The following is a 26,120-nucleotide window of genomic DNA, read 5'->3' on the forward strand; positions in this document are numbered from 1 at the left end:
GGCTTTCAGGAAAATTCTTCAAAACCTGTAACAAAAACAAACAAACAAACAAAAAAAGAGCTGTGTTTTAGAAAGGGTGAGAACCTGACTGTAGTGAAAAGAATGCCTGGAACTTAGCTGGTCCAGAAGCCCAGAAAGCAATATAAGTGACATGTCAAGCTTGTGGCAGAAGGAAGAAGACCAGGCTATTTTCATGGTGACAATTTTAAGAACACTTCAGAAAATTATCCAGGGCCACTACAATTTTTCCTGTTTTGCTTCCCTTGATGTCATCTCTTTTTAGTCTCTTCTGCTTAACCATAGCATCCTCCTTCCACCACAAAGAGAAAGGTAAAAGGGTAAACTATTTATTACTATTTATAAACACTCTTTAGCTAAATGTTCCATCAGTCCTTCCCTTACAGCATCCCCCATCCCACCTCTCTTATATGAGACTTTGTAAATATTTAACTTGTCTAAGATTGCATGTGTCTCCTCTGACTTAACCCACTCTCACCCCCAAACTGGAGAAAACTGAAGAACTAACAACACAACATTGAAATACAATGGGACCAAATCCATTATCCAGTTCAGCTCATGAGTATTTCTTGAGAACATCTGGACAAGAATGACTATGTTTGCTATGGTGTAAGACACAAGAAAAAGCAAATTCTAGAAGCTGGAGTTGCCCAAATGCAGAATATCAAAAGAAATATGCCCTTCCAGGCATTTCACTGTTTACCCAAAAGCATGGGAGAAATATAGCCAGTGCCACCCCTTCAGCCTTTATTTACATGAAGGCAAAGTTTAGAAGAATGAAGATTGTCATCTCATTTAAACAAAATAGCATCTTCACTCTGAACTACCAAAGAAAAAGTCAGAGAGCAATGACTACCTTGGCAAACCTGGCTCAGTTCCCTGACCCAATCTGAACAAAATCAGGTTCAGTACCTATTCTGAAGTCAGCCTCGATTCAGCAGTTGCTCAAGAAATTAGTTCAGTTCTTGGGATGACCCAAGAGCTCAGCTCACAGCCCAGAAGAGACCCAAACCTTCAGGTTCACTTATGAAACGCTTCCTGTGTGCCAGGCCCTGCGCTACCTGGCACACTGTCACATTTGACTTCCCGAACAACTCTCAGTAGGCATACTGTCCATCTTCTTTAGATGTGGAGACCAAGCCCAGAGAGAGAAGGGTCACAAAGCTGGTAGTGATGAGAGAAGCTGAACCAGGTCTTTCCAACTACAAAGCTTACAACTTTAAACTCCTTTCAGCAGTTTCTAACCAGGGTTGAAAACTATGTGGGACCAGTAGAGGCCACTATGCACCAGACACATCAGACTGGCTTTAGGACAGAAGACAACCCTATCTAAAAGCCCACCACTACCACCCGTCACTCTCTTCCCTTATTCTACTTCTTTCTATCATTTATCTCTGAAAACATATTCGTTCATTTCACAAAGACCAGTTGTGCTTCTACCATACTCCAGACACTGTGGATATAACAGTAAACTAGACAATCTCTTCCCTTACAGAGCTGACATCATTTACTAGCCTTTTCCTATCTTCCCTATCAAAACACGAGCCCCATGAGAGCAGGAACATTATCTGTCTTGCTTGCTGCATATTTCCAGCACCTAGAACAGCCTCTGGTCCATGGGTACAACAGACAGCAATGTTTGTCAAAGAATTCCAACCATGACATCCTCAGCAATGGTGTGGGACACTGGTCAAACGATTCACCAAAGTGATTTTGTTCACATGCAGTGTTCCTTATAGTGCACTGTCTTAGTGCTATACTACAAATGGCTATTATATAAAGATTTAAATAAAATCTCTAAGACCTAGCATTTTTTAAATGTTGAAACAAAAAGCAGTCTAGTGATGTTTAAGAGTTAATTTTTCTGTTCAGAAGAAAAAAAAAACAGTACAAGACAGCCACAATACCATAGCAGGCAGTAAGCGCAGACGAGAAGAAAGGATTTAAAATAGATTTTTATTTAAAAATTTAAAAAAAAAATACTAATCTAAATCAGGTTCCTTCTTCTTTTTTCTTGCCCCTTTTGAGAAAGTCCCAGATTCTGTTCTTTCTTTGCCGTGTTCAGTTCTTTGTGTCAACCACTCTTTTTCCAGCTGTTTCAGCATGTCTGCAGTGAGGAGTCCTTGCTGCACCAATCTGGAAGCAAGGGATATGTCCCCTGCACCAGAGCCGGGTGGCTCAGCAGCTTTACTCCCTACGGTTTTGGTGCTACGTGTCCTTCTACCTTGGCTCTTTAAGGTTCCTGACAAATGTGACTGGCTCCCTGCTGACAAGCTCTCCAAATTCAACAGCTTATGTGTCTCAGAAATTTTAATCAGTTTGGTGATGTTGTGCACACCATCTTGGATAATGCCATCTAGTTCTTTCTGGAGGTCTCGAACAAGGCTGGCGTCTGGAAACATATCCATAAATCGGTAGCTGGGAAAAGACACATTCCATTATAGCAACAGTTCTTATCACAGTTGCCAGACAAATCTCAATGACATACCTACATCTTGACACTGATTAATTCCAAACATTCTCTTTTTGCAAACTCTGTCCAGTGCCTTTGTTCAACCTTTTTTTCTGCCCCTACACACCTGAGGAATATGTTATTTTGAAATGGGTCATCACTCGTATCTTGAGTGATTCTGATATGCTCCCTTAATGCAACATGCCTCCCCTTTTACAATCCCTGGTCTAGAGCAGTGCTTCTCAAATGTTAATGTATTGGGGATCTTGTTAAAATATAGAATCTGATTATATCTGGGATGGATCTAAGATTTTGCATTTCTAACATGCCCCCAGGTGATACCAAATGCTTTGGGTCCAAAGACCACCCTTTGAATAGCGAGGGTCTAGTGGACCTAGCACCTAGCTATCTTAACTGGAATCACATGAACTCCTTAAGTCATTTTTAGAATGGGTATAAATCAGGCTCAACTGCCTTTAAGGACAATAAACAAGCATGGGAGCACATTGCAAATAGCTGCCTAATTTGAAAGAGCAAAAAACCATTCACAAAGCCTTTGATTTGCCATATTACTTTTAAAAAATGAAAGTACATGAAGGAAAGATTTTACCTTAGCCACAGGTAAAGATCCAAGACATCATGGACAGCTTCAAGATCCATGAGGTCTTTAATATTCTTAGGTGGCAGTAATGGCCACTTAATATATCGGCGTAACCATGCAAAGGTCAGGGGCTCATTCCTGCTAAACTGCCTTGCAAACTGAGAGAAAAAGAAGAAAAGAGTTCGGTAAAAAGATCAGAATTCCCTTAAGTCTGTTATTAGAAAGAAAAAGGAAAAAAAACATAACAAAATCTTAACTGTGGTTGTGTTTCAGGCTGGTTTCTTTCCTCCTTCACACTTCTATGTTTTTTTTTTTTTTTTTTTTTAATTTCTAGATTCCACAGCTTTATTTTTTTTTATTTTTTTTTTTATTTTTGTTTTGTCGATATACATTGTGGTTGATTATTGTTGCCCCTTACCAAAACCTCCCTCTCTCCTCCCTCTCCTCCCTACCCCCCAACAATGTCCTTTCTGTTTGCTTGTCGTACCAACTTCAAGTAATTGTGGTTGTTATATCTTCTTCCCCCCACCCCCGGTTTTTTTTTTTTTTTTGTGTGTGTGTGTGTGTGTGTGTGTGTGAATTTATATATTAATTTTTAGCTCCCACCAATAAGTGAGAACATGTGGTATTTCTCTTTCTGTGCCTGACTCGTTTCACTTAATATAATTCTCTCAAGGTCCATCCATGTTGTTGCAAATGGCAGTATTTCATTCGTTTTTATAGCTGAGTAGTATTCCATTGTGTAGATGTACCACATTTTCCGTATCCACACTCTTCTATGTTTTAAGAACATTTAATACTTCATAAAGATACTTTTGTTTGGGAAAAAAAAGGATGATTTCCTTTTTTCCCAAAACCGGAACAATAATATGTGCATGCACAGTTGTACAAGGACTACCTTTCCAGGGCCTAAGTCTGTTAATTCTTACTTATGAACATTTGATGTTCTAAGCTATGGGCAGACAGTACCTGAAGACTCATTTCTACTTCATCATCTAATAGTCCCATAACCTCAAATATGAGCTTAATTTTCTCTCTCTTGTCAATGTCCTCTCTTATGATAAAGAAACTCATTAACACGGCTTCATGCAAAGCTGCTCATTAGTTGATCTCAACTCTGCCTCCTACTAGCTATGTGGCTTTGGCCAAGTAACCACCCTATGCTTCAGCATCCTCATCAGTAACATGAGACCACCATACCTCTGTCTTGAGCCACAAGACACTGTTGGGGAATGTGCTTTGAAAACCATGCTGCACCTCAGACAATGTCAGACATTATTACACATCACCTGCACTATAGAAGACAGGAATACAGCCACACAATAAGAACCCTCAAGCAAGAGCTTAAAATCTTTAGCTTTAAGAATAAGCTAATTTCAAATGGTCCATTTCCTAATTAGGAAAAATTATCTCTAAATGTTTAACCTAACCAAGGTTAATACCTCAGAGAGGCAGAGGAGTTTTAGAACAAATGTGGTTAAATAGTGGTATGATTTTGTTAAATTCAGTCTGGTTCATTCTGCTAAGTTTAATAAATGCCAAGTAAGATAGTCATGTAGGATGGAAATGTGACCATGCTAACCTGCCAAGGAGGACATGCCAAGCATGAGTTCTCAAGTTCTCTTATAAAGGCAGTGTCTTTAATATTTTTGGCCACTAACAACTAGTGGAAGCCCAATATGTCAAAGAGCGAAGTAAGGAGCTACCCAGACAGGGCAGGGAGAGATACTTCCATCCAACAGCTGGCCCTGTAAAAGCTCCATGGAACACAGTTTCAAAACCACAGTCCTAAGGGGACTGAGCTCTTTTATAATTCAGTAATGATGGAGATCAAGAAAAAATGAAAATCCTCTAGATCTCACATCCTAATCTTTAAAACAGAAACCAAAAGCCACTGTTGACGTTCACTGTCCCAGAGACTCCCTATACCTTAGTAAAGAGCTACTACTTCACTAGAATGGCTGCTTGAAGGATGGTGTCAGTGGGGCCAAGGCAATGAGATGAAGCTCCATTCAGGTCAGTTTACACCAGTTTAAGACTGATCCATAACCTTCAACTTTACGCTAGCTAACTCTCTCACAAACGCCAGCTCTAAAAATCATATTTTCTAGGTAGACACCTGGACGTGGAAGACCTCTAAGACATACTGTTAAGAGAAAAAGAAAAAGGCAAGTTGCAGAATAACTCATCATAACAACATTTACGGGAAAACATACCCACAAAGCAAAACTAGAATTATTACATGTACACGTTATGTTGGAAAATGCAATGGAAAAGGTTTGCGAAGATACAAATTGATAACAGTAGTTGTTTCAGAGGACTGAGATTGGGGGTGGTGGCCAAATTTAACCTATTCGTAATGTTTTAATTTTATACAAAGAGAAAGTACTTATGTATTATTTATGTAATTTTCAAGTAATTTTTAAAATAAATTTAGAAATAGATTTGATTAGAATAGAGCTAGTATGCAGAATGGTAAGGCCTATAGAAGAGATGGCAATGAACCTCAATGAATCAGGAAACCATTCAGAGAAGAGGAGGCCTTTGGGTTTAGAGAGGTGGGGAGAGGCAAAAGGGCATGCAAGGGCCCAGAGGCAAGAGAACAGCTGGAAGGGGCAGGAAAGCAGTTCCCACTGCCCTTCATGGACCCCCAGAACCCTGTGCTCCTCAGAAGTCAGAGATTTGCATCCTTTCTCAAATGGACTAAAAGAAGAGGCTGGAACCCTGGCACCGTACTTGTATGAAACAGCCACCCCTGCTCAGTGCCTTACAGTTAAGAAAACTGAATACTATCGCCACTATTAACCGCTAATCTCCCTCCCTTTCAAATATTATTACCCAACACTAATAAGGAAAAAACGGATCACCAGGCAAAGCCCTTTCCCTTGAAAAAAAATTTTTAATTATTTTTGTTTTAGCGTCTTTACAAAGCCCAGATATAAAGCAAGGGTCTCCCCGCCCCAAAATTATCTGTAAGAAAATAAGAGTCACTTTATATTTTTTACAGTCTCTCATATTACAGGGCATTCTCCCAATTGTTTTATTTTTATTTTTTTGTTAGCTGGCTGGTATGGGGATAAGAATCCATGAACTTGGTGTTATAAAACCACTCTAACCTACTGAGCTAGCCAGCCAGTCCCAACTGTTTTATTTTGAATAACAAAGTAATACTTGCGGAAAATGCTTCAAGCTAAAACAATTCAAAATATCATAAAGGTAAAGGCTTACCTGTAACAATGAAGAGCAGACAAAAGGCTGCTTCTTGTTGATAGGGGCTGTGCAGAAAACATACCTCACTCTTAGACTTAATGGAATATGTTGAATCAACTCCGCAGAAAATTTAAAATCATCCATATTGCAAACAAAATACTGCCCATCAACTTGTGAAAAGTCTACAAAAATATCCTGAGGAAAAAAAGATATATGAAATTACTGGACTGCCTAACTGGGCATGAATAAAGTACTCAGATCTACAAAAGACAATCTCTTTAATCCATAAGAAACTTCCAGAAAGCTCTGCTTTATTAACTCCTGAAGCTAACAGATTTCCCCATGTCTTTCCAACTTGAAATACTCAGAGAGAAAATCCCTCAGGACAAAAGTCCCAGAAGATTTTGACAGATAGTTGTTACCTACAAGATAAATTCATAAATAGCAATTTCACAAAAGCAGACTACCCATCCATGCCCATGAGGTTAACCAGTAATTGCATGACATAACATTTTTAAAAGTGAGTTTCCACTTACAATGAGATTAGAGAGCGTTGTATCAGGGAGATGGTAGGCAAACATTTCAATCTGTTCAGCAGTTGGATGAAGACCAGCTGCCTTTAGTAAAAGAAAAAAACAACCATAAGCTGATTTTTTTCAGAAAGACAAATTTTCTTAAGTTATTTCAAGATAAAGTCCTACATTCAGGCTAAGCTCTCACTAAATGGGTTAAATGCCAAGAAATTGAGTACAGTAGAGAAAAAATATCATTTTGACCAATTAGAAAAGCTGATCAGATGATTTAGTAAAATGACATATTATGCTTATTGAGGAATTAATTAGTCTTTCGCTTAGATTTTAGTCATATTTCTAAAACCTGTGATGATCTGTTGTAGTACCAAAAATGCTTTCCAGCGCAAAACAATTTTCTAAGTCTCAGTTCTCCCCACTGAATAAAAATAACAAGGAAAAACCAGTTGCTTTAACCAGGACAATAAAACTGACATACCATACATAAAAGAGAAAATTTCTAAACTGGAGGTCAGTTATCTCTTTAAAGGAAATTTTGAAGGTCCCTTCAAAAATTCATGAAAAGATTCATATTATCGTTTAATTCTATTTTTCTATGAAATTTTGTTGTTTTTTTTTTAAAATATGCCCACAAGAATATGCACAAACTTTTTAAAGTATTCTCATATACTGCAGTGATAAGAAATGCCCACAGGTAAGCAGGAGGAATGAACAAGAAAAAGAGAGAAAGAAAGTGAATGGAAAAGAGAAAGGAAAGGAGGCAAGAGATATGAGGCATAATGGAGGGAGGAAGAATCTGAGAACAAGAAACGAAGTGCACAAGAGAGAAATGTGCAGGGGGTGTCATTATCAACTGCACTGGGAGCCACCCATGAACCTAACTGCACTCTTAACAAAAGCTACAGTAATGGTTTCAACCACGGCCCTCCTCCAGGAACTTTATCTTGCATTATCTCATATATGTTCCCCTATACCTAGCATCACTGACAAACAAGATGAGCCATGTAAGGAAAATTTCCAGGTAACTTTAAACTTTAACTATTTTAAAAGTTAGTTTATCTAAATTGTGTACACTTCCAACTCATTAACTATATTAGCCAAAATTTAACCTTGTCCCTACTGGCTTGAAGTTGTATTGCTTTGTGCTATTTTTGCCCCACACTCAAGGGTTTCTTCTATATTCAAGCGTCTAGTAATTTTTCAGTCCACTTACATAGCTCTGTGTGCCCACTTTAAGCAACTGTGCCCCTACCCCCACAGGCTGCTAGATTCTAGAAAGAACTAAAGGAAAATCAGGGTAATTAAACTTGTTCAACTCGGATCTCTCACTTGCACACCATTCTCTGTCCAAGAAGGTCTCTATGCTTCTCCAAAGCAATAAAATTGGGCTTTCTTGATGTGGTTTTCATAGCACAAAATTTTTTTTGCTTATTTCTCTTTCCAGGTATCTGAGAGAAGAGTCTGAATGGTGGGTGAGAAAAGGAATGACTGTCAACCACAGAGAAGTAGTAATTAAGGTGTTACACCTTACCTTTATAGGATCCACAGGCCTATTCAAAATTTCCTTTAATAAACTGAGGTCTTCACGATTCATTGTTGTAACCTCTCCCTCTTTAAATTGTGAGCTGAATCTACCAGCTCTGCCAGCAATCTGCAAGGCTTGAGAGGTGGTGATTGGTTCTATTTCTTTCTCTCCCTTTTCATTGATAGTAGGCTTTATAAGGGAGTAAAAAATAATTCTCCGTATGCTCCTGAAATAGAAATAAAAGCAATCCCACAGAATATATGGAAAACTCTGCACCACTTGGGTCATCGCAAAAATGCTTACTCCAATTCTAGTTTAGGCCCACCTGCAATCTTGCCTGCCATTTAAAAAAATAAAGAAACGAGGTTCATTGGTAATTCTTTTATTTCCCTTCAAATAGTATATTTTATAATGTGTATAATTTTTTATAACTGTGTACAATTTGGTAATAGCCATCAATTGTATGGTATGTAAATTGTACCTCAATAAAGCTACAGAAAATGATCTTTCCACAAATAACCCAAATAAAATGTTCTCATACTGCTTTTAAAAGTTGGCTGCTATTAAAAGCTTTTAATAGTTCTTTGATTCATAAAGGTATAGGTCCCTTCATTAGCTAGGGCAGAATATACAGGCTTAACATTGTTATCTCTAGAAATAATGTCTAGTCCCACATGCATGATGGGCACTTGGACACCTGGTGACTCAGAAACTAAAAAGAAAGTGAAGTAATATGACAGATTAGCAGTAGTGGGGGTGCAGTACTCAAAAGTCCTAGTGCTATACAATATTTTCTTTTTATTCTCTCAACAAGTAAGCAAATGTGAGATAAATCTCAAACCTATAATATAATACTCATTCTCCTAAATCGAAATGTTCAGTCATTAACGCCTATTAGAAAATTGAAAAACAAAAAATTGCCATCTAACCCACTGAATATCCATGCTTATCAAAAACAAATTACTTACAAATTAAGTCCCATGCCAATTGCATCTGTAGCTACCAGGATTTTGCACGGATCATCGGGATCATTAAACCTTTTTGCTTGAGCAAGTTTGGTCCCTAAAACAAGAACAGTTTATGTTAAATCAGTTTTCTCAGTCTTTTACTACATCATGCTAAGTATATCTGGGAAAACTTCACCTCCTGCTTTTCCCATTTTTATGGATAAAGCTTTTCTTATTTCAAACTTTATTTCTTTATCTCCTCGAAGAGCCACTTATCCCTTACCTCCAAAACTCCTTAAACATCCCTCTTATAGCAACACAATCCCCCACCACACTATCCTTATCATTTCTGATGACACTTATTAATAGATTCAACTTAAAGGATATTACCAAGTCCATAATTTAATGACATTTCTGTAAGAAAATCATAAACCCAACACTTAAAATACAGTCTAATAATTGCAGCAAATAAGAACTATAAATAATTAAAATACTACTATTCCCACCAAGATAGAGAAATATTAATTTTATACAAGCAATAACAAATTACCAATACATCAAGTAGCTTAATTCAATATCTTTTACTATGTTTCTATACATATCTCAACATAAATGGCAAAAATAAGAGATTTAATATCCTCTCAAGATAAAATCCAATAATTACCAGGTGGGAGACTGCCATATATAACAGCTGATTCCAATCCCCGAATTTCAATCTGACGACTCACAGAATAAATATCGTTCTTGCTAAAACAGACAATGCAGTCCCCAGGCCGAAGGTTATCTAAAGATTCTAGTGCACGATCCAGCACAGAAATGGGGGTAAGCCTCTTATAGTTTTGAACCTACAATAAAGACATGAAATGATAAAATAACATGCCCAACTCGATTTATTGTATAATAATTAAGTGAAAAGCTTGCAAAGCAATCAAGAGTAGGTAAAAACTGATAAGTACCAACATTTTTCAAAGAAAAATACAGAAAAACATTTATTTTGCTATTGTAAATATTACCATCAGTTCTCACTGGCATTTCCTTTTTTTGGCAGCTGGTTGGTACAGGGATCAAAACCTGGACCATGGTGTTACCAGCACCACACACTAACCGACTGAGCTAACTGGCCAGCCCTTCACTAGCATTTCTAAATTAATAAAATGTTATATAGTGTTTCATACATTTTAAAAGCTCTTTCACAAATACCTGATTTTCCTTGCAATGTGGTAAGTTCAGAAGAGTTATTAACTGTTATTTCCACTTCATGAAAGAGTAAAATAGAGCCCAATAAAGGATCAGGTCCAAGGATTTTTCCAGTTCTAGCCTTCTGTGATCTGCCTAAGAATGCAAAGCTAAGAACAGCAAAGCCTAGACTGAAATCCAGAATTTCTTCCACTACATCCCACTAACTCTCCCTGAAAGCTGAGCACAAACTAAAATAATGGGCCAATTTTAAAATAGTTTTTCATCTTATTATAGAACTCTAATAAAGAAAAAGAAAAGTAGGATTAAAAGGAAACCACGTACTTCCTACTCTAGGAATTTGAGAAAGGGATACAAACTGTGTATTAGATGTATATCAAAGGCCCCAAAATCTGACATACAAGACTCTGAAGACCACAAACTTTTGCTGACTCTCAAACTTCTAACAGTCCTGATTTATTCAATTCTAAAGAGATCTGCTCAAGCCGTAAAAGTTTTATCAAGAAAAGATGAAGAATCTCCTTAACTCTTAGAAGACTGAGGGTATGACAGTCACTCTGTCAGAACTTCAGATCATGAGGTTCAACCAAATACGTACAATCTAGTCAATCACAAGCAAATGACGCCTTCTTTTTAGTTAAGTTCTGATTATGCGACTACCTACGGCTTAGGGCTTATGAAGTCATTGCCTAGTTATTCTGGGCTATGTGACATGCCACCTTGAGAATGAAGCGCATAATTTGGTACCTCCACTTCCTCCCCAGTTGTGTACAAAAGCTCAGTAACCATGTCAATAGCAGCAGATTCTCCACACACATGGACTTCTTCAGCACAGAGCCCTGTAAAGAAAAATTGGGCTTTTTTTTTTTTAGTTTTAAAGATTTATAATTAAATACATAACACTTTACAAAGCAAAAATACTTTTCATCTGCTTACCTATTGCTTTACAACTTTACCAAGTATTATCGGTTTGATGCAAACCTCAAAACAACCACCACCTTAGAGCAGGCAAAGATTATCCCAATTTTTATAACTCTCAGAGCTTTTTGCTTTGGCCAAGGTTTCAAGTCTATTACAGGGTAAAGCCAGCCAGAACTACAACCTGGCATTTTGATATTTACAACTGAACATAGGTCCTATATTTGTATTTTTCAAATTAGGCTCCATGGACTCAGTGAGGTAACTCAAGAGGGTGCGAGATGGAGAGCGGAAGAAACTCCAAGCTCCTTACCCCAAGCAGATCCACTTTCATCTATTTTACATAACAGACTTCAATGTACACTCTTCGTTTGAAAAAAGATCTCAGCTATATGGTTTTAAATTACAAAAGGCCTGCCCTACAAGGTGCTCATCAAAAATTCACTCCAATATCAAGCAGGAGAAATGTTCATTTATGTCTGAGGACCTCAAGAACTCCACTTCCAGGAGCCTATCCTAAACAAATTATAAAATGAATAATAAAAAATAAAAAGCTACAGTCACAAAGATTTTTACTGCAGCATTATTTAATAATAGGGAAAAATGTTCAACTCTATGGAACAAATTACAGTACTGCTCTTCATGGAGAATACGGAATCACATTAATATGGGGTATAAAAAAATGACTATGAAACAATAGAACTGAAAAAAGCAAGAAACAAAATTATATGTTCTCAAAACACCACAGGCACAAGAAAAAAGGCTAGCATGAAACACACCAAAATATTAACAGTGGTTGTGTAAATATGGTAAGATTTGAACATTTTAACTTTAATTACACGGTTATGCTAACTTTATAACAGGAAAAATGGATTTCCCGTTATTAAATATTTAGGAAAAAATCCTCACACTTTTTGATAGATTTGTGTCAAAAAGAGAAGATCTAGCTGCTGTTTCGCAGGGTCAAGCAGATAAATGCACCTCAGTGCAGATGTCACGAAGCACCAGTTTTATAGCATTAAGACCACCAACCTAAAAGTGCTCTGGTCCAGGCCCATCCTCTGGCTGGATCTCTAATCATTTGAATTTCATCAATCACAGCCACTTCATCTTAAAATAAAGAAGTTGTTATGAGCAATACAATCTATTTAAATAGTAATATATACAAATTATGACATCAAAATTCAAGCTTTTACCACCACTACCATCATCATCATCATCACTGCTTCCTGGGTGCTTCTTTTCTGCCAGGCTTGTTATGAATGCTTTATAATTGTACCTCATTTAATTCTCACAAGAAACCTATGAGGTTAAGTATTATCACTATCTCCATTTACAGAAGAGTAAACTGAGGCCCAGAGAAGTTAAGTTACTCGCCCAAGGTTATACAGTTAGTAAGTGTGGGGATGAATTCAAACCCAGGCCATCTAGCTTTAAAGTCCATATTCCTAACCACTCTAAGGCACTGCCTCCCAAATTGAGCAGTTCCATTTGTCCTATTTTCTGCAATCTCAGAGACAGCCTGAAGAATCTCCCTAATAAAAACTACCACATCTAAACAGCACTAAAAGAAGAAAGCAAGTATCTATGCTTCCAGAAACAAGGAGTAGACAGAACTTCACTTACTAATGAAGCATCTTCACAACAAGAAACCAGACAGCTCTCATGAGCAGAAAGTGAAGTGGAAGGTGTAATTCCTTGAGCCCCACTTGTGCTCATTCTTAAGGGTTTTAAGCCCATCACTATGGCAAAAATTAGTGTCTCATCTTATTTTCTAATGCCAAAATGCTTCCAATCATATTATTTTATTCTCTGCAAGTCATATATATTTTTATTTTCTTCCCAAAATATCAAGGAATTGAGAAAAGAATATTAAAAAAAAATTTTTTTAATATACAATGACATTTAGGAAACTCAAAAAAGCTAATTTTATACTGAAAAACCATCAGATTAAAAATTACTTATAGCATCTGGTTATATACAAACAAAACTAGAAAAGAGGGGTCAGAGAGGAAATTTTGATTTACAAATTTCTGTGCTATTTGACTTTTCACAATGTAATCCTTTTTTATACACTCATTTAAAAAAAAAAACTACTCCAAAAGTTGATTACTAAAATGAAAAAAAGAAAGCTACCAAATAGTAAATAACATATAGTCCCTATTTTATTTACTATACATACCCATAATGCACACATAACTCTATGTGTACACAGTATGAATACAAATATAGAAAATGTCGGGAAAATATATACCACAGGATTAATTAATACTTGTCAATCCTGGATAGGTGGGATTGGGAGAGTAAGTACTTTTGCTTTCTTCTCTTTGCTTGCTTATATGTCTATATTATCTATAATAAAAATATGATTGTTTAAATAATAAGGAAAAAGTTCATTTTCATTTAAAATGTTTTCAAAACTATTTAAATAGAAGTTCATTACAGCACTGTATATAAATTTTAACAACCTAACTATCCTTTAACAGGGGAATGAATAAATTTGGTCATAAGATAACATACTCTGTAACAGGTTAAATGAATAAACTTCAGATATATAGCTATAGATATCTCAACAAGACTAGATCTAAAAACATTTTGTGTGGAGTAAAAACAAAAATTGCAGAATAGTTATACAAAATGATAGTCACATAAATGTTTTAAAAGACAATGATCTACAGTATCGATAAGTAATACAGGAGGGTACTTCAAAAAGATTTGTATTATCTTTCAATTCTATTTTTCCATGAACTTTTACATGGAAAAAGTACCCTCATATATCAGTGATATAAAAAGAGACAAGGAAAAGATATACAACAAATACTAGATGGCAGTTAGATCAAAAAAGGGGAGAGGAATTAAACTAGGGGGTGGTACAAAGGAAAGTTAACTATACTTATTACCATTTTAGCTTTTTTAAGAGAAAAAGGGAAAGAACATTCAGAAGTAAGCATGATAGAATGTTTGTCATTTGTTATTAGTGGTGGCAGGTAACAGGTGTTGTACTATTCTCTTCCATTTCTAGATTTTTAACTTTTTTTCACAATAAAAAAACATATTTCATGTTTAGCTGTATTTTAAAATAAAAAATAACACATTATAATTTTTTAAACAGCATATACATACAAGGAGTCGTAACACTGCACATCTCAACAGTGCAAGCAACGTGGGCAGCCTGCTTCCCATCTGACTCAACTGTCACACGCTCTTCACCTGTTACCAAGTCACATGGCACACCCTAGGATGACAAAAAGAGACCTAGAATTATTTCTACCTTGAAAACAATAGCAAAAAAATTTTGGATATTTAATAGAGTATTTTCTCCATTACATCACCTATTTGTTTACAGCCGAAACAAAATACCCCAATGCTTTTTTATTCTTTTTTTATAAAAAACAAAGAAAGAGCTTAGGTAAACTTGGAAATATCTCAAGTCAGCTAAATCCTCAGGTAACAAAAGCATGAGAAACTGCACCAGTTTCACTTTTTACCTTTGTATATTTCTGAACTATTTGAGTTTATTAAAATGAACAGGAATTGTTGCTATATTGAAGAAGAACTCTATACATAAAATTTAAGAACGTAAAGACCTCCAAATATAATTCCCTGAGAAGGCCCAATATCTATGCTATGGTATATTAGGGTGATAAACCATCTGAGTTTGCCCAAGACTGATGAGTTCTGCAGAACAAAGTACTTTTTGGTACTAAATAAGGCAAACTAGGATGGTTGGTCATCCTAGCCTGAATCTAGTCATGAGGAAACATTAGACATATCCAAACTGAGCGACAATTCACAACACTAATGACCTGTAGTCTTCCAAAATGTAAAGGTTATGAAAGACAAAGGAAGACTGAGGAATTGTCCCAAATTAATGGAAACTAGAAACATGACAATCAATACAAACCAATACAGTGGGAGACCCTGGATGGAATCCTGGAGGAGTAGGAGATATTACTGGATAATCAACAAAATCTGAATATAGACTGTGTATTAAATAATAGCATTCTGTCAATATTAAACATCCTACTTCAGATAAGTATCCTGTGGTTATGAAAAAGACAGTCTTTGTTCTGAGAAATACTTTCTGAAGTATTTACGGATAAAGAGGCATTATGTATGTAAATTACTTTAATTCAGAAAAAAAACAGAGAGTGCAAATTATCTCCCAAAACTGGTTAATCTCACATTAAAAAGTCATAATAAAAAAATGAACCAAGGGCTGACCAGTTAGCTTAGTTGATTAGAGGGCAGTGTTACCAAACCAAGGTCAGGGGTTTGGATCCCCGTACAGGCAAGCCGCCACAAAAAAAAAAAAAAAAAAAAAGAAGAATCAAAATGTGGCCCATTTAGTGAAATGATGCCTCAGACCACAGAACTTCAGTCCCTTTGGTTTTGAAAAGGTGGCTTCAGTCTTTATCATTAGTTCTAGTTGATAGCATAAGAGGTCTAATCTAAAACATAGTTAATTAAACATCATAACAGAGTGGTGGTTAACTGTGAGGAAGCAAAAACGGAGTTCAGAGAAAGTTTTAACTATATTAATAATATTTTATTTCTTAAAAAAGTAAATAAAGCAAGTATGGCAAAAAATTAGGATCTGGCTAGCAGGTTCAAGGTTACTTGTATGTTATTCTCTGCATTTCTCTATATATGTGAAATCTTCTGTAATATTATATTTCACTGATTCTATTGTGCACATTTATTCACACTTTAGTATCTCCGAAATCAGAATGCATCTTAAGAATTGACGTCAGAGTTCAGTTGGCAGCACCTTTTCCTTTCTTAAATGTACATAAAATAATGGTACACCTTACAATTTATAGCTTCTTAGGTACAATAAAATATGGCAATTTTTTGTTAATGGCAAATTACATTTGTCTTTTCTCCATTCCCACCTTCACTCCACGACCCCCCAAAAAATTAACATGAAAAACAGAGCAAATATTTAGAAATATACTAACAGCAGTATTACTCTTCTCAAAGATCTCATGTGCCAATAATTTTAAAGGGCCACAATACACTCCAGATTTTGCTGACAAGTATTTCTGGATTGCATGATAAGTCTTTCCACTGTTTGTGGGACCCGAATGGAATATTATCTTCCGCTGTATTGCTCTGGCTTCCGGGTACCTAAAACATGAGTAAGTAAAGAGCTTAATTTCATTAACTTCAAAATCCACACTAGCAAAGATATCAATTGAAAAAATTCCAAATGAAACATCCTCTTGACATTCACAAGATAGAATCTTTGAAAAACTAAACAACAGGTTTCACATCCACTTGAAAATGTCTGATTTCCAAAAATGGCATTTACTAGCTAGAAGACAGAAAAACTCCAATGCAAATTAACGTCTTAGATATTCTTCCCACTTACAAACCTCTTTTTCTCAGGAGTTACTAAGAATTAGTTAAAACTGTTATCAGTTCCATAGATATGTTTACATCATTCCCACAGCTCTAAACACAAGACCCTAAAAGCAAATATTCACAGACCTCTGAATTTCAACATATACAGTGATAATAACTGAGGCTTTTGCTTCTGGCCATGATGGAATAACTGGTACTAGACTTGCCCCACCACCATAAACAAGGACAAAACTGGGCAAATTATATGCAGCAACTGTTTGGGGGCACAGACAACAGGCAGGGCTGGACTGCAACCCCTGAAAGAAGGGAACGCTTGAGATGAGCCCTACTGCACCCCAGCAGGGCATGGGGAGGTGGAACTGAGCAGAGTATGACAGTCCTATTGAACTGAGCAGCAGAGACCAAGTTCAGAGCTACTGAACCAGATGGAATTTGAAGGGCAGAGTGTGGAAGAGAAGAAAACATGTAGTCTGTGTGGGGGTTCCCTGTGGGTCTTTGGCCAAGGGCTGAACTGAACATGTGCAAGGTGAGCCTTGGCAAGGCCTAGAAGAGAACAGCTTAGCAAGAGCTTAAGCGGAAAGTCTCAAAGAGGTCTTGAAGTGCTAGGAGATGTTGCAGCTGCAACTATGATGAAAAAACTCATTAACACCCAGGCACCCAGCTGAGACACCAGAAAGGCCACACCTCAGATGTAGGACAACACCCTAAAGTAAGGGCTATTCTAGATCTGCCCTAATAAAACTGACAACCAAACTTGATTAGGATCAAGGGGAGACACCAGTTAATTGACAGAATTTACTCCCTGTTGTTTTTAGGGAAAACAATCCTGATTCCTTATAATTTGTCATCTAGCATACAATTAAAAATAAATAAATAAATAAATGTATAAATATATATATATATATATATATATACATACATACATACATACATACATACATATATAAAATGATCACTTATCTCCCAAGAGTAGAAACTGAAAATCTCAAATCCACAAATGAAGAAACTAACCAGTTAGGTGGTATTCTTAGGTCACTGATTTTACGCAGATCATCCTTACATTCCAACATAGGAAATATTTGTTTGGCGTGTCTCAAGAAAAATGGAAATAAATCATCCACATGAGCTGGAAAATAAAACACTGCATTAACAAGCACAATCTACAGGTTATCCATAACTGAATTTAGCAAAATCTTTTTTCTTAGTGAGCTAAGTTATGGGGGCACTGATGGGATTAAAAAAAACCCAGGGGACCCTATATCCTTTTCTGGGATCCTGCTTTGTCTTACTTTTTCCTCCAAATTTCACTTATACTTCCAGGAAAACAGAAAATTAGCTGTTAATCACCATACTCTACTCCTCCAGTGCAAACAGGCAAAAATTAGCATTGATGAAAGTTAAATAAAATAGAGAACCTAGAAATATACATTAGACAGAAGGTCTGCAGTTACATGAAAAGAGATGAAGGTGAAACATTTTCTAAACTTTGAAGACCACAGAGAGACAAAACCCGAAAGTAAATGCATTCCTCAGCAAGGATTCTCCACACCTTAGTGGCTCTGAGAAAAGGGTCAAGCTGTGTCTCATTCTGCTTTGGATCCAGGTTCTCCCTCAGTGCCTGTCACAGGGTAAAGGTCTAAGAGTCAAATAAATTTAAAAATTATAACCAAAACCAAACTGCCCACAGGAATAAAATGACAATGTTCTTACATTTTTTTCTTTTATATCAAGAATTTTATCCTGATACAAGGGAGAAAGACACCAATGGCAAAAACAGATGGAATGTGCCATGCACTAATTCTACCTTGTGTGAGAGCTCACTTCACTGTGGCCTCTATTAACACATAGCAGAGAGCTGATGGTGATCCATCAAGGCCCCAGTCTCCCTTCAGTCTAAGACACATGGGTGATTTAATAACTACCTCAGGATCCCAACATAAAAGCAAAACAACAGAGAAGGCTTCTTATCAAAGTACTGAATTATTTACAGAGGATATTACCAGGACCTATTCTAAAGCAAATAAGCCCTGCTAGAGAAATAAACATAAAGCATAGAAAGTATGTTCAACCGGATTTTTAAAATTTCTAAACACTTACCTGCACTGAAGCAAATATCATTCAAAACAATGTGAATGTCCACATCCAAGGAATGAGACTGCATAATATAATTTCTAAAGCTAATGAAAGCTTGATGGAAGAGACGAGCTGTGGAAAACACAAAATCAGAATACATGGGGCTTAGTTTTTATTTCAGTTCTCATTCAAAAAGTACACATACACACCACACCAAACTCATCAGAGTGTCTAGTTCTTTATAATAGTACAGCTGGTTTATTATGATCTGGGTTAAAACTGAAATCCTAAAACAACATGAAGGTTGAACATACAGCGCCTCTGCTGTGCATTCTGGCTCACCAGGTGAGTCTTGCTAGTCTCCTGCCCAAACAGAAGCAAAGGTCAGGGACATGTCTCCTGACTACAACTGTGTACTTATTTCCAGACTACACAAGGTATCACACAATAGCAACAAAGCTGTACTCTAAAAAGAAATACAGTATCTCTACTAAAACGTTTTTGGCCTTACCATCGAGTCCATAATCAACACCCAGTTTCTGAATTTCTTTCCTCTTGTAAAACTTGTCTAAGATCTTCTTTACTTCATCTAGAAGGAAGACATCAAAATTTAACATTTGTTTCCTACCTTAGATAGACAAATATCCAAAAAGCAAAAGAAACTTGAAGTCATAGCACTAAAGGCAATCTAATGAGTTTTGCAAGAATTTGAAGGTTTTAGTTGATCCCTCTTTGTGTGTCAATGTGCAGTGGAGTGCCTAGAAAAATGAAGTCAAAAAATGCAATATCCCTGTTAACTGCAGAGGTAGCCTTCATCACGCCACTTTTAGATAACCATGCTATTTCATTTACTTACAATCATTCTGTACATCAAACAGCAAATAGCTAAAATGCATCCAGAAAGACAACCAACACAGCCAGGACCACATCATCATGCTTTTATGCAAGTAACTAAAGGAGCTAGCATGATCTTTAGTTTGAAGATAATGATTTTAGGGAAAACAGATCACACTTATTTTGTTCTAGAAGGCAAAATGAAAGTCAGTGGGAGGTGAGCAAATTTCAGTAGAATTTACACAAGAACCTCCTAACAATTAGAAGAGTGAAAAGGGGTTGTCTCACAAAACTGAGAGTTCCTTGTCACTGGAAGTAGTCAAGCAAGGGTTAGATGACTGTATTTCAAGGGTGAAAGTAGAAAAACTTCTGTGCTATAGGAGTGGTTGAATTAGATGCCTACCAAGGTAACATGCCAATATGAATCAATAATTAATAGGTGAAAATATCTTAATCAAGCTGAGTGTATTAAGGTTGCACATGCTAAAATACTACAGCATTATTCTGTAGAGATAAACATTTTACTGACCCAGCCACACAACTATGCATTGCTGGGAAGAAAGCCCAAAACTGAGGATGCAGTCTTTGTCCATGAAACACAGAAAGGCCAAGGGCCTGTATTTTTACCTCCCACAAAAGCACTAACCACATTTTCACACAGCCACAACATGCACAACAATCATTGAAAAAATCAAGCCTTAACAAAGCATCCCACTAACAAAACTTTGTTTTACAGAATGAGAGAATTTCAAAATCACTGGTTAGCCACTAGATTTGTCCATAGCTAAATACCAGATAGATATATAGAGAGAGAGATAGATAGAGAGATCACAGGCAGCTATTCTGATATTTCTGGGTTTCTGTCATTTTGTAACTATTGGGGGCAACAGTTTCTTTGTGTCAATAATGGAAACATCAATGACAAATAAAAGATTGTAAAAAAGCATATTCAATTGCTTTGGAAAATTCTGGCCTGTAAGCTCAATACAAACTGAAGACAGATCAAATTTATTTAGAATGAACCTATTTTCTGTCACTACCATTCCAGTGTTATGTCAGAATCATGCTACTTTACTCAATTTAATATGCTGCAAAAATTTGTGGTTTCTCATTATACCAAGTAAAAGAAACCAATCACAAAAGACCACATATTATATAACACTATTTACACAAAATGTACAAAATAGGCAAATCTACACAGACATAATGTGGATTAATGGTTGCCTGAGGCTGGGAGGGACTAGGGACTAGGCGAATGGAGAGTGACTGCTAGACACTGACTGACATCAGGTTTCTTTGGGGGTGATGAAAATGTTCTAAAATGAAATTATGGTGATGACTGTACAACCCTGCAAATGTACTAAAACCCTTTGAATTATATACTTTAAAAGGGCAAGCTTTTTAGTATGTAAATTATATCTTAATAAAGCTGTTTTAAAAAATTAATATTACCTACAAAAAGTGAGATTTCTCTGCCTCAATACTTTATATTACCCAAAAGGATTTTTCTAAAGCCCATTATCAATTTTTTAAAAATAACCACAAAAACATTAATACAATGGAAATAGTACTGAAAAAATTTTTTTAGTCTACTACAGAAGTATATGGAAACACAGTTTTGTTTTTCATAAAAATTAAGCTTTAACTGTTTCATGGTTCTTAATCAAAAAGCAGAATGTGATCATGCTCTGGAGGTTCACCTGTGGACAACCAGGGCTTAGCTGGCTGATCTGAATGGCTGGTGCTACCTTCCTCCTTCACTGCTCCACTTGAGACCGCCCAAAGTTTCCAGTTTAGTCAACTTTCCCAGAAAGAGGAGGACCACTCTGCCATCAGAGGTAGCTGTATTTCACTGCTGGAACTTTCAAACACTTAAAGATTCTTAACAGTGCTTATGAAAAAAGCAAAAAAACAAAAGGCTTAAAAACACTGCTCTGTGGAGCCAGCTAATTATGAGTAGAAAGATACCTAAGGAATTTTACACCACCTTGTAGAAGCCTAAGGAGAGGCTTAGAAAAAAATCCCTTATTTGTACAATAACATAACAAAATTACTTTGTTAAATCCTCAGACCCAACTTATCATATAGGTAGTACAGATTATCTGAGCCTCTTGGGGGCTTCCACACATCGCAGATTCTACTGCAGGGTGACAACCCAGAAGTTTTACTTCCATTTTTAAAATAGCAAATGTCTAGTACAAATGACACTATATTACATCTGTTAATCCCTTTACACTTTTCAAAGTGCTTTGCTGAACAGGCTATGATGATTTTCACAACCCAGAGATGTAGGCAGAGAAAATATTCTCATTTTCCAATTAGGAAATGCAGAAAAGGTAAGTGGATTGCAAATCAGGCCAGTTATTTAAGCACTATATGGCTCTCACAAACACGCATCATGTTTGTAGTCACAGTTGATCTACATCCATATGCCTAAATGTGTTACTACTAAAACACACACACACACACACACACACACACACACACACACTGAGCACCTACTGAGTGAGAATGGTGCTTGGCATATACAATAGACATTCAGTACATATTTGAAAGAACAAACAAAAGCGTTAACCAATGATAGAGCAGTGAACAAGACCCTTGTGGCAATGCATCCTCCTAAAGCCCACACGGAGTCTGGTGCATGAATACAATCACTGATTAAGCAATTATGAGTGTGATGAGTGTTACCCATGAGTGTTATGGCAGGGGAAAGGGAGGATGTTAAGGAAGCCTGGAAACTTAACCTACTTTACTGGTCAGAAAGCAGCATTTAAGCTATTTTACAGAATTAAGAGGAGTCAGCTAGATTAAAAGTGAAGTCACTACCATATGGTATTCTAGGCAGAAGCAGCAGCATGTGTAAAAGGCCTGAAGCAGAAGTGCACATTCCATCCACAGGGCTGAAGCACGGAGAGAGGTGTGCAGTGAAGCTGGACAGGTACCCAGGCCAGATCAGAAAGCGCCATATTAAGGGGACTCTTTTAAACTAGGGACAGTGAAAAATCAGTAAAGAATTTTTTGCAGGGGAGCAACATAATTACATTTTTTAAAGAGAACAGGTAGAGAATGGAATGGAGAGATCAAAGGCATACAGGGAGACACGCAAGGTGCTATTTCAACTGTCCAGTCAAAAGATCGAAGCTGGCCATTTAGGCTAAGTTGGTTGCAGTGGGGAAGGAGGGAAGCGAATGAATTCAATATTTATGATATAATCAACAAGACTTGTTAACTGGACTTTCTAGTTGTTAGATGTACGAGGGGGATGAGAAGAACCAAAACTACCAGGTTTTTGACCTGAGTACCTGGATAAAGAGCAGAACGAGGGGAAGATAAATTGTCTTGGACATGCTAAGGTGAGGTGTATGTAAGAAATCCAAATGGAGATACCTGGTGTAGGCAGCTAGACATATAGGTCCAGGATAGAGACAAAGATCTGAGAGGAATACTGACTTTAGGGGAGGAGGAAAGAATGAGACACCTTAGAAAGTGCAGCATAAGAAGGCAAGGCAACACAGAACAGAGTCTTGAAGCATTTAAGGGCTCACAAAACAACTTTTGGGGCAAGAAGCAGGTGAAAGAGATTGAGAAGTGACAGCTTCTTGTCCCAATCTCTCTGTGGAAATCTGATATCTTAACCATGTATCTATATAAGAATGTAGTAATTCACTGTCCTCTGCAGCCCCTCTTGCAGTGCTGAAAAATCATTATGGTAAATGCCAGGCAAAGTAGATTAAAAGTCATCCAGAACATGCTGACCCAGTGAGGTATATCTACGGATTCTCCACCACAAGAAAACCTGGTGCTGACAATCCCATGTCTTCATTCTTTCTCCTTACTGGGAACATCAAAGACAGTTACATATTCAAGTAAATTGGAATTGCTGCACAAAATAAGAATTTTACCTATATTTGAATACAATAGATAAGGCAAATTATCTCACACAATTACTGTATCCCTTAAATTTTTTTTTTAAAAGAGCGAAGGGATTTGTGTTTAGTGCATAAACTGTTGTCTAATTGAGATTCAAATTTGCAAGATGAAAAAGTTCTGGAGATCTGTTTCACAACAACGTGAATATATTTAACACTGTTGAACTGCACACTTAACAATTAAGATGGTAAATTTTATGTTGTGTTTTTACCACAATTAAAAAATAAACAAAGCAATAAATTAGAATTATTATTAAAATAATATAGTCCCCAACTCCAAGTAAAGTGAAAGTCCTTAATTAGCAATGGCTTGGAAAAACAAGTCAAAGAATAACATACTCTGTGAGTTCCATCCCATTTTTAGTGAAAGTACTGTCCTGCTGCTCTGAAAAACAAGATTTGACCCAGAGCATGTCATAGTCTATATTTCAAAATTACACTAGGACGCACTAATGTTGCTTGCTGAAGTGAAATGCTTGAAGACAGTTCCTGGATAGCCAGTGCCCGGAAGAACTGTAGCTTTCCCTCAGACTCCCAGGGCTTCATTTGGTCAGAGGAAACTCTCTCATCTCCCTAATCATCCAGAAACTAACGTACAGCCATATAATCCAAGACTCTCCTTAAAACCATTTATACGCCTCTCTGCCAAATCCATTCAAAGTAAGTTTGGGGGACAAAACCCACTGGCAGTCGCTGATGCTAAGCTTTTCCTTTCTGCCTGGAGCCTGGGATGATGATTAGGCTACCTACCACCTTTGGCGAGGACAGTCTCATCACGTACTACCTTGTATCACAGTTGATTAGCCTCGTGCCCATCTTCCCCACGAGACCGTAAGTTTTTTGAGAGGAGATCTGGATCTGAGTCTGGTTCCTCTTGGCAAGCATCATGCAGCCTAACGCAGTGTTTGGTTTGTGTCGGCGCCCAGCCAATAATAAAGAATCCTAACAAAAGTCCTCTTCTGGCTTTTCACTGCCTCATGCCCTTGACCCTTCATGGAGGCAGTAGTTCTGGGGGGCGGGGGAGGAACAAAGAAGGATGCTAGAAAAAGCGGTCGCCCACCTAACGACTCAAAAAAGTTGAACCGTCCCAACACAAGAGGGTTTAAACCATTCAGAGAGGACGGCAGTGAAAGGGAAAAAGCCACATCTGGGGCAGGACGTTAAGGATGAATTAGACACAATCGCAAGTGTTTAGCGGCTCACAAACAGCGAGGGAGGCAGACACTGACAGGCACGATGACAACGCTCTAGGGGACCTCGAGTCGCCAGGGCAAAGTGGAGAAGCGTCCTCCTGGCCCGCCTCGGCCAGGCAGACACTACCCCCGCCGCCCTCGCTAGCTCCTGCACTCACTCTTGTCCAGAGGCCGGGTGAGCTCGGCCCCGACGTCGCCATCGGCGCTGGGGCCCTGAGGTTTCACAGTCAGGGGCACGAACAAGGACGTGTTCGGAGCTTTGGAGCCACCGGAGGCAGAAGATGAGGCGGAGGCAACGGCAGGAACGCGCCCCAGAGCCCCAGGAAAGGGCCCAAAGTGGGCGCGAAGGGCGGAGCAGACGGCTGCCCGGTGGCCAGCCTGGCGCCCCCCCGGAACCCGAGCCCACAACAAGGCACACCGGGGGAAGGACATCGGGGCCGCAGGCTCTAAGGCGCGTAGAGCAGCCCCGGCACCCGGCGGCGGACAGTGACGCGCACAGCCAGTGCCGGCTTCCGCAAAGACCCAGACTGAGCAGGGGAGCTGCCCAGGAAACTGCCCGATCCATGAGGAAAAAGTAGTTCCTCAAGATTGCTTTCAGGGAATGAGAAGCTTACAAGGGAAAACCGTCAAGATAAGTTCTTGTTCTCTCTCTTTCTTGGCGATTAGTACCAGCTTTCTGTAAGAAAGGGAAAATAGTCAGGCATCTTTGGGGATGTCACAGATGAGAGGAGGGGGCCTGCCCGCCGTGTCACGTGATACAAACGGGCCGGTGCGGTGGGCGCTTGTCCAGAAGCACGTGCGCAGTGTAGTACAGCTGCTGCAGAGGCAAGCGCCTGGGTGAGGGCGCGGGTGAGTGTTGGCCGCTGCCGCACTTAAAGAGCATTATCCGAAAGTTTCTTGCATTACTAACCTTCGTTGCCTAACAGGGTAACGTTGGAGAGTATAATTGATCTGTCATGCAGAAGGGTTGCTGAGGAATTTCGTTGTAGTGTTAGGAAAATCCCCGTGTGACACGTGTGTAAGTACTTACACTCTAATGTGAGTACAGTAGTTTGTGTATATCATCCTAGCAGCTCATATGTCACGACCACATGGCGAAAATGTGTGCACTGGTCGTGCTGATATGTTACAGGGCACGTCTGGCCGCCTGCTCCCTTTCAAAAATAAACCACTCAAAAGTCAAATGTTGGTGAAAGTGGAGGTTGGCTTTTATTCAGGAACACCGGTAATCTGAGGAGGAGAGATGTTAGGCTAACCCATCTCTCTGGTAAACCTGAAGGAGAATGACCAGACTAAAGACATCTCAAAGACTCAAATTTACTG

At 38.0% G+C, this 26,120-nt stretch overlaps 1 protein-coding gene across 1 annotated transcript; it reads right to left on the reverse strand.

Annotated features, from left to right (window-relative positions):
* Positions 1–1,961: 1,961 nt before the first annotated feature.
* On the reverse strand, positions 1,962–25,278 carry SUPV3L1 (Suv3 like RNA helicase). Its single transcript, XM_063102728.1, has 15 exons — positions 24,956–25,278; positions 19,350–19,427; positions 18,863–18,970; positions 17,777–17,891; positions 16,360–16,528; positions 14,522–14,633; positions 12,431–12,508; positions 11,228–11,319; positions 9,948–10,128; positions 9,305–9,398; positions 8,343–8,562; positions 6,818–6,898; positions 6,300–6,476; positions 3,081–3,229; positions 1,962–2,436 (listed from the first exon to the last, which is right to left on the reverse strand). The coding sequence occupies exons 1-15, from the start codon at positions 25,227–25,229 to the stop codon at positions 2,001–2,003; spliced, it is 2,364 nt and encodes a 787-aa protein (XP_062958798.1). The 5' UTR covers positions 25,230–25,278; the 3' UTR covers positions 1,962–2,000.
* Positions 25,279–26,120: the final 842 nt, after the last annotated feature.

The sequence above is a fragment of the Cynocephalus volans genome, chromosome 7 (assembly GCF_027409185.1).
Source record: "Cynocephalus volans isolate mCynVol1 chromosome 7, mCynVol1.pri, whole genome shotgun sequence".
In the NCBI taxonomy this organism is placed as follows: Eukaryota; Metazoa; Chordata; class Mammalia; order Dermoptera; family Cynocephalidae; genus Cynocephalus; species Cynocephalus volans.